This window comes from Bicyclus anynana, chromosome 15 (assembly GCF_947172395.1).
Source record: "Bicyclus anynana chromosome 15, ilBicAnyn1.1, whole genome shotgun sequence".
Classification (NCBI taxonomy): domain Eukaryota; kingdom Metazoa; phylum Arthropoda; class Insecta; order Lepidoptera; family Nymphalidae; genus Bicyclus; species Bicyclus anynana.
This window is the reverse complement of record NC_069097.1, coordinates 14,781,803-14,792,031: the sequence shown is the minus strand read 5'-3', so window position 1 is coordinate 14,792,031 and position 10,229 is coordinate 14,781,803. Positions and strand designations below refer to the sequence as shown.

General features: G+C 33.9%; 1 protein-coding gene across 1 annotated transcript; it reads right to left on the bottom strand.

The window, feature by feature from the left end:
* Window positions 1-557: 557 nt before the first annotated feature.
* Window positions 558-10,127, bottom strand: LOC112046799 (alanine--glyoxylate aminotransferase 2, mitochondrial). The gene is made up of 10 exons (XM_024083599.2): window positions 8,119-10,127; window positions 7,748-7,830; window positions 7,386-7,570; window positions 6,198-6,321; window positions 5,540-5,728; window positions 5,027-5,155; window positions 4,508-4,660; window positions 1,851-2,072; window positions 1,109-1,354; window positions 558-775 (listed from the first exon to the last, which is right to left on the bottom strand). Exons 1-10 carry the CDS (start codon window positions 8,129-8,131, stop codon window positions 671-673), a joined length of 1,449 nt encoding a protein of 482 aa, XP_023939367.1. The 5' UTR covers window positions 8,132-10,127; the 3' UTR covers window positions 558-670.
* Window positions 10,128-10,229: the final 102 nt, after the last annotated feature.

Genomic DNA, 10,229 nt, shown 5'->3' with positions numbered 1-10,229 from the left:
TTATTATTTTAAGTTAGGGGCAGGGTTGGGTCCGGGTAGCTTGAGTAGGTAGAAATAGGGTAGGTGTAGGGTAGGGTAGGGTAGGTGTAGGGTGGAGTATAATAAGATAGGGGTAGTGTATGAGTCAAAGTGAATCTAGACCGGGTCCGCTAGTAGTTAAATATACGTCTTATCAGTAATGAATTAGCCAAATTAATTATGATTGAAATAGAAAAAAATTGATTGTGCCTAACTGTAATTAATTAGTTTTATACCTCGATATTTTTTTGTAATTGTTAATATTCGTTTACGCAGCGAAGACAACATCGGCCATAACTAGGTAATACGTAGTATCTATTAATCAGTGCTAGGTAATTAACATTTACTTATTGTCTTTAAATTATAATTATAATAACTAAGAAGTGCATTAATATAGGTTGATGTTTCCTTAAAAAAAACCACCCCACTTGTTCTTCAGGTCGGCTACTTTTTCGTACACGGAGACAATATTCATTCTACCTTCTCTAAAAAGGAACCTGTAATCTTTACCTAATCGTATCTGCACAAGACGAATATTTTACAATAAAAAACAATATTGAATTAAGTAGGTACCAACTTTAAAGAATTTTATTTATTTAACAGAAAAGAACAATGTATGAAAAGTGTTTTCAATATAATTTGTAAAGAACACTTATATTGTTTTCTTTGAATGGGTATTAAATGCTTGATCCAAAACTGATATTGCAAAATCAACGTCCTCCTTATTGATGCACATTGGTGGTTTTATTCTCAAAATCTGAAAAATACATTTAAATATTTACTAATTTTGTTTAGTTTACAAGTTCCTATGGGACCTTCAGCCTTCATCATCAAACCAAATCCATGATATAAAGTTGCATTGTTGCAAAAGATACGCAAGTTAGAGTACATACACCAAATTGAAGTTGAATAAAATACCTAAGCCTTACTTGACCCACATATACCAAAACAAGTTAAATATATGCTTATAATAAATATTTGTAGGTAATCCGCCCACTAAGCTCTAAATCTCATTTATGAAGAGAAGCTACGCCTTGCTGTAAGTAATTCAAATTATGAAAATGAATAATTACGATGAAATATATCTTACATTTCCCCACCGTCCCCCAGTACCAATTAGAGCACCAGAGTCTTTTATCATCTCGAGAATATTGGCAAACTGGGGTTTGTTCAATGGATCTTTCGTCCCAGGCTCAACAAGATCTAAAGATAGCATCAACCCTTTGCCTCGCACGTCTCCTATAACATGGTGAATTTTCTGTAACGCCATCAGCTTTTCTATAAAATATTTGCCCGTTTCCTTACAGTTCTGTTGTAAGTTTTCCTCTTCAATCACCTGTAATAATTTCATCATTAGGTACACAAAATGAATTGACTAACGTAAGATTAATTTTCTCTCTTCTTTGCTAACCAAGATGATTCTTTTAATACACATTGCATGATGATTATATTACTATGAGCAAGAATAGATAAATTAATAGTTTAGTAGGATCCTTTGTCGAACGCATTGAAAATGAATTTACTTCTAAGTTGATATTTTCAATGCGATGTCGTCTTTTCGCATCTTAAAATACTTATTGGTGCACAACCGAGACTCCTTCCGGAAGAAATTATGTTTTCTCCCTTTAAAAAGAAACAGAAACAAATATATTTATCTAGGCCTATATTTATCTAGATCACTTTTATCTCTGAGCCAAAATTGTTCTAAATCGGTTCAGTGGCTTAACCGTTAAAAGGTAACAGTAAACAACAAAGCCTGTATTCTAAATTTCAGCTTTCTGCAATCAGTAGCTATGATTTGATGAATCATTCGGTAAATACAGAAGACATACTTCTAGAACAGCTTTTCCCACTGCTGCAGCCATTGGGTTTCCTCCAAATGTATTGAAATATGAAGCTTTGGTGTGAGCACTGGCTATTTCCTTGGTAGTTACCACTGCTGCTAGAGGGAAACCGTTCCCAATTCCTTTAGCCAGTGTAACTATATCTGGTATAATACCATGATTCTCGAAGCCCCAAAATGCGTCACCCATACGACCAAAACCTGTTTGTACCTAGAAAACATAATAACTCCTTCGTGAAATCCGTTTACTAAGGCCGTACGGCCTTTTCAAAATCAAAAAATCAAAATCAAAAATCATTTATTTCAAGTAGGCTCAGTTTACAAGCACTTTTGACACGTCAGTTGACTATTTGTAAAGATTCTACCACCGGTTCGGAAAGCAGGTCCTGCTGAGAAGATACCGGCAAGAAACTCAACAGTTGCTCTTTTGAAAAAGTCATACAGTATTATAATTTACAATTGATAACAATTACTGTTTACATTTGTTATAGTTTTACTTCCTGTGTGAAGGTGGAAGCTGATCCAACGGCCTCCAAGCATTTTTATCATTAAGGAACTCATCAATGTTGTAGTACCCTCGACTAAGTAAATGTTTTTTAACACATTGCTTAAAGCTATGCATTGGCAGGTCCATCACAGTCTTGGGGATCTTATTATAGAAGAGTACACCCAAACCTACAAAAGATTTTTTTACTCTTTGGAGACGATATGCAGAAATAACTAACTTATGCCCGTGTCTAGTAAGACGTGGGTTTAGATCTCCTTTTCGTTTGTACAAATTAATATTTTGTCTTACATATATTATACAGTTATATATATATTGACAAGCTACTGTTAGTATACCTATTTCTTTAAACTTTTGACGAAGGGACTCGCGTGATTTTAATTGATATATTGCTCGAATTGCTCTTTTTTGAAGTACAAATATAGATTGTATATCGGCAGCCTTGCCCCACAATAAAATACCGTAAGACATTACGCTGTGAAAGTACGCAAAATAAACAAGCCTAGCTGTATCGACATCAGTAAACTGTCTTATTTTTCTCACGGCAAATGCCGCTGAGCTAAGTTTACCAGACAGTTTTTCTATATGAGCACCCCACTGAAGTTTACAATCCAAGGTCACTCCCAGGAAAACTGTGGAACTCTCCATTTCTAGTGTTTCACCATCGATCATTATAGACTTATCTAGTTTTATAACATTTGGCAATGAAAACTCAATACATTTTGTTTTCTTAGCATTCAAAAGTAGATTATTTGCAGTGAACCAATGCGACACATGCGATATGGCACGGTTTACGTCGTCAGAGTTATCTTTATTTCTGTCGGACTTAAAAATTAAGGATGTATCATCAGCAAACAGTACAATCTCACATATGCCGCTGACATGGTATGGTAAATCGTTTATGTACACTAAAAATAGAAAAGGACCCAGAATTGAACCCTGTGGGACGCCCATTATGGTAGTGGAACCGTGCGACTTTATATCATTTATGCATACCTTTTGTGTTCTATCACTGAGATAAGAGGCAATGAGATCGAGTGCAACACTTTTGATGCCATAGTGGCTTAACTTGAGTAGAAGGGTGTTATGGTCAACACAATCGAACGCCTTGGACAGATCACAGAACACACCAATAGCATTCTTAGAACCTTCCCATGCTTCATAAATATGTTTTAAAAGTTTAGCCCCTGCATCAGTTGTATTGCGACCTTTTGTAAAACCATACTGTTCAGGATGAAACAAGTTATTTAAATTAAAATGACATAAAAGTTGATTTAATATGATTTTTTCAAAGACCTTGCTAAGTGTTGGCAATATTGTAATCGGTCTATAATTATTAAGATCTGACTTGTCTCCTGATTTAAAAAGTGGTATCAATTTGCCATGCTTCATTAGGTTCGGAAAAATACCTAAGTCCACACATTCATTAAAAATAATGGCTAAGTGGGGAGCAATGACATCAATTATATTAGATATTACTTTCACTGACATGCCCCACAGATCTCCGGTTCTTTTTAATTTTAACAAATTGAAAGATTTTTTAATGTCTGATACAGTTATGTGGTGAAATTCAAAAAGAACGTTGCACTCTTTAACATTGCCTCTTAATAGTCTCTGGGCTTCCGTAGCAGACGAATCTAGTGAATCAGTTAACAAGATAGGAACATTCTGGAAAAAATCTTCAAAGGCATTAACAACCTCGATATCAGTGTTTACCTTTCCAAAACAATCATGATATCTGTCCATCTTGTTTAAGGGCATAAATAAATTTACCTCAGTAAATAGTATGAATTGAGTGAATGAAATTGTCAATGACGTCACGAAACAATCACGCGATAAGCTAAATGTCGAAACATTTTGGAATTGCTACAGATTTAAGAGCTTGTGGTAAGGTCCCTGTATATTGTTTATAGGTACTATAACTTAGGTTACTTAAAATCAACATGTATTACGCTTAGTCTAAACAAATATTCCACGGATACTTCCAATGTTTTAACATACACGTATTGTATAAAAAAGAAAATTATGAATTAACATGATGTGTTAGAATGGAAGAGTAAGACATTTTCTCTAGGAGAAGGACAAATATTGAGCGGCTAGTAATAAATTTTTAATCTTTAATTAACAATAAACATATTTACCTCGTCAGCAACAAACAGTCCACCATATTTTCCGATAAGTTCTTTTGCTTTTCTGATGTATCCTTTGGGGAACTGTACAGTGCCATTGACTCCTTGTATGGACTCCGCAAAGAGTGCGGCCACTTTACCTGCTGGCACTGAATTTTCTAAAAGCTAAAAAAACTCTCAATTGTATTGTTTCAAGACACCGATGGATTTACTATGATTTTCAAAATATAAATAGGTAACATAATGTAATTTTCAATTCAACTCTTGTTTAAAACTAACGACGTTTTAGAAATCAAAAATTTAATGTTTATTAGTAAGAAACATGGTTGGAAAAGCTGATATGCTGGTATGGCCACACAGCGCCGGAAAACGCAGTGTTTGCTAAGCACCTAGACCCACTATGTGGGCCAATGGTGTAGGTGTTCATGAAAACTTCATGTTCTCATCTGTAGCCGAATAAGTCAAGCTAGGCAATCCAGACGGCCAGAAAACAGATTTAAAATCTTACGATCATATGAATGTGCTACTAACCTCTTTAAGCTGATGGATATATTTGTCAGAAGTATCACAATCACCAATACAAGAACATGAATTAGGCACTTGAGATAGTGAGTCTCTGCAACCACCCCAAATACCTCTGTAGGGATCGGGCAGCATTGCCTGTTGAGATTGAGAGAGAAAACCAAAATTTTCAACTGTTTAACTGCATACATTGCTTATTAGAGACGCAGAGCCCCGTAGTTTTATGTACTAAGGTGGAAGCGGGTTTACTTAAAAGAGTTACAAGGTGCAAGTTAATTCAACTCATTCCTCTGTCCACGAAAATGGCAATGGCAACTCATATTTATGTATGTTATCTAAAAATTCATTCTAAGGATAACTTATGTTATCTATCTAAAAAGTAATTAAAACGAATTTATAACTCTACTAGAAATGATAAAAAATAAATCTTTTAGAACATCTAATGCAAATGCATATGGAAAACAATTTTGCTTAATAATGGTGCCTCCTATTTTGGCGGTTAAAAATGACAGCATTCCTTACATGATGAATTCCAGCGGGCACAGGTATTGGGGCGCGGTATGCCTGTTGTGCTGTCAGGCCCATCATGACGCTGGAATAACCATGGTAAGAACTCTGCAGGGATATAACATCGTGGTTTCCTGTATACGCCTTGGCCAGAAGTATGGCTAGATCGTTTGCTTCTGTGCCACTGTTCACTAAGTAGACCACCTACGAGAATAATATTAACATCGTTATAAGCATATTTGGTCTAGTATAGGGCCAGGTTTCTATCCTTATATCATCTACAGAATTTGAATTAGACACACCATTCTGCTCCAACTCGGGTTTACTCGGGATAGTAATGTATTGATTTTCTAAACGATTAATATTTAGATGTTATACTTAAAAGACCATGACTGACGGCTTAACTTGCTATCCGGGAATTGGGACATAGCGGTTAAGTATCACCAACTCCGAGCTCATTTTTTACTAAGAATGTCTTGGAACACTTGAATACAGGACCTCGTCGGTCCAAAAGCAAACAGGCTAACCGCTAAAGTGGATCAAAAAGTTTGTTTCATTTTAATAGTCAGTCAGTAATTTACAAAAAAATGTAACACTGCACCTAAAAGTAAGACCACTAAATGCATTTTTTTCTACGAACAGATAAAATTGTTAAATTTATGAAATGGTTTACCTTTAAATCACCAGGAAACTTGGCTGTTAATTTCTCGACGTATTCATAAATGCGGGGATGCCTATAGATATTAGTGGTGTGCCAGAGTGTGTCGATTTGTTTATGTAGTGCTGCTGATACTTTCCTAAAATATAAATAAACAGTACCATTATCACCAGCCAATTTAAAATATATTAACCCATAGCAGGGCTCAAGCCTACTCTATCCTGTAATCATAATATCCGCCTTACTTATTAAGAATCAAGGTCTACACCCCGCAGTGTGTGTGTACAAATAGATGAATAAGGTGAATTTTCGAGACAGGTGTGAAAACTGACTACAGAACACCTACTATTGTGTTTACTGTGTACGCCTTTAGCTTAAAATATAATATTTTTTAAACTTAACTCTAAATTGTAAACAAATAGCAAAAATTATAGTCTTGCCATTTGTAAACAATATTAAAGTTTTGCGATTTGTAAAGTATATTATAGTTTCACTAAACAGTATCTAATATAAAAAAAGGGTTTTCAACTAACAATTAAAACTAGTTTTTTTAAACCATCAACAGTCGATAATACTTATGAAGCCATACTGATGTGCACTCTTTACCAACAACAAATCTAAAATGAGGGTATAAATTGGGACTCATTTTACACCTAATAATAATTATAATAAACTTTTTCTTAAATTAATTAAAATAAAGTTAATAAGCTTAGAACCAATACATCGTAAATATGTTATAAATTATCTACCTTCATTTCTTATTTCTTTGTTAGTAAACAGTGCACATCGAGTATGGCTTTAGTGTAAGAATTTACTTGTTTCAAAATGTAATGTATATGAAATATTATGAGGGTAAGCACAAAACTTATGTCATCAACGTATGTTAATAAATCAGTCTGAGTTCAACCGCCATTGTGTTTTACTTGATAATTACACAAAATATAAAAATGTTATAATATCTTACGAGTACGAGATAATTGGTTTTACATGTAAATACCTGCTAAACCTGCTGCGTGTGTGTAAACTAAATAATCTAAGAATGTTTTCTCGAATTCTTACTAATCAGGTTACTATAAACAAAGCCGCGTCCAAATTATTTGAAAATTACACACAAATACTTAGACACAACATAAATTGTACCTATGTAGTCACAACATAAGCGTATTACTTTTATGTTGGGAGTTGAAAAATATAGTTCCTCACGGATGACAATGCCCCACGGATACAGTGACGATGCCACCGAAAAGGTCAAGGTACCGCCTGCCCTGGTGATCGAACAACCACTGCATGTGACCCTGGTGGATCACCAATGGTTTTTTGTATAAGTTGAACATAACTGGCGGTATGTTCACGGATTTTATCCTCTCTGTTTCCTGGAATGATGGACCCTGGAAAAAAATGATAAAACCGTTTACTACAAATGAATCACTTTACTAAAAATGTCACGATTTTGAAACAGTTAAGAAAAGTAGTCAAAAGATTAAGACTTAAAAAATTTAATTTTCCAGCTCTCTAACTAGAGATATTCATTCATATTTATTTTGTTTTAAAAAGCGATAACTTACATAATACTTGTTTGGTACAAAATCGCATTTTGGCAAAGCACTTGAGTATCTCCTGCCAATTATAGTAGAGCAATACCTGGAAACTGATACATGGAATATACAACCTTTAACATTAGCGGTGTTAAGCTTTCATATAATTTCTTTGCAATTTTAGTTTTTAACGGAAATGAAGATAATTCTTAGAAGATACGAGTATTTACTAGTAACTGTGACATATATTTTCATTAAAGTATATTCCGATTTATTGATTATTGATGAACTTGTGCATGAAATAACTTTGCGTTTTCGTTAAAAATAGTGCCATTCTCATTATTGTTGATTTATTTTTTAAATAATTATAAATATTATTATTATATTTAGAATAAAGCTACCTTTTACCACCATTATGTTACTATTTTACACAAGTTTACAGTGAGACAGCGTAACTACTAGTGAATTGAATAATTTAAATTAGATTACGAATTTGTAATCTTGATACTTTGACACTAGCATAAGTTTATGATAATTGATAACTAAGGCGCGTGGTTGTAATGTTTAAACCATTTCAAATTTAAAGTTCGTTCACACAAAACACTTATATACGTACCTATAGGATATATTATACCTACATATAGGGTACAGGAGTAGGTATGTATATTGCATACACCTAATAATGCTGCTTTGTAAAGATTTTTTTACACGTGAGTATTTATAAATCTTTTGAATTTTAAAAGATATAAAACATTAAAGTAGCATCACACGTAAGCAAAGTGGGTTGCCAGCAGCCTCTCGGTATTAGAAGAACAAGTTCTTTTATTGAACTTGACTTCATTGATGGCTGAATGCCCACGGACCACACAATAACTGTTTTTTATATTTATATTTTTTTTTTTTATATTTTTATTTTTTATTTTTTTTTTTTTTTGTTTTCTATGATTTAAAATGAAAAACACTAAGTACTCACCTATTTCTCTAAATACTCGCAGTACCTACTAGCCTGAAAGTCCAATTAAGTCATTTTTAGGATAACCAATTGACCTACCGGTTTTTATGTTCGTGTTTCATGTGTTCATATCTTATTACGTCGTATTTATTTACATTATAAATTATCAGTTGTTATAATAAAGTGATAACGTGACGTAATAAACAGTAAAAGGTCATCTATATTTATTTCATTAAACGAGTTTCGTCCACGTGTATTTCGGGACACACTATCTGAGCTTAATCTTTGTCGTGCATGTCAATAAATCGTAAAAAATCACGTTCGTTCAGTGGTTAGCCTATATGGATTTTAATTATAGAGGTCCTGGGTTCCGGAATTAAAAAAATTTGAATTATAACAAACGTTACTTAATATAACAACGCTTCATTTCACGTACTTACTTACATACATAATGTGTTTTTACCTTTTTACAATTGGATTTCTACCTGCGTGATTGAATAATTTTTAGGTCTTATCCTACAAACCTTAAAACTGAAGAAAGTTTAAGTAAACACAAAACACGAAAGGTATATCTAAAATAATAAAAAAGGCATGGGTACTAGAGCGGGGCGAAAAGTTCTAGGCTTTACACAGATAGAGCATTCCTAGTAGGAAAAAAAATCCTGTCTAGATGCATCTCTAATTAGTTCGTACGGCAAGTTTCAACTTGTTCGCTCACACGAATTTTTACAGTACACGACTTTAGTGTGAAAACAGATAAACTTGAATATCGTGCGGTGATAAAATTGTTTGTTTTGGTTGGATTAACTCCTAAAGAAATTGATCTGAAGTTGATAAAAGGCTTAGAGTACGGGGACTCTGTTCTTTCATGTCAATTGTTAAAAAGTGGGCAGCAGAATTTAAACGTAGTCGCACGTCCCTTAAAGGTAATCCACGTGAAGGACGGCCAAAAACAGCAACCACACGGGAAATCATCGCAAAAGTTCTTAATATCGTTTTGGACGATAGGCAAGTGAATTTGAAAAATATAGCTAAGGCAGTAAGGAAATCAGAAAAAAGGGTGCGAAACATCTTGCACGAAGAATTAGCAATGGAGGAATTAGCTGTAGATTGATATTTTCAGTCTTCCAGAATCTCACTTCCGGGAAGAAACGCTCGACCAAGTATATTGAAGTCAAGGGGGACTATCTAGAAAAATAAAATCATTTTTAAATTGAAAATCACAATCTTATATTGCCAGGCCGAGAACTCATATTGGGCGCCAAGACAACTGTATTTTCTTTAGCACTTTGCCGCTCCTACGCGTCTGCCGCTGCCCCAGCAAGTCCTAAAACTATTTATGTTTTATGTAATGTTTTTGCTTCTATACGCTGCAATTAATGATATTAGAGTACGAACTTTATTATTTTATGCATATACTTGCTTAAAAATCCTTATACAAAAAAATAAAACCGGCAAATCACAAAGATTGGTCTGAAAAAGATCTTGGACAACACTAGTTAGAGAGTCGTAGAAAAGAGAAGTTTGTCTATGGATTTAATATACTTAATGTCAATTGTG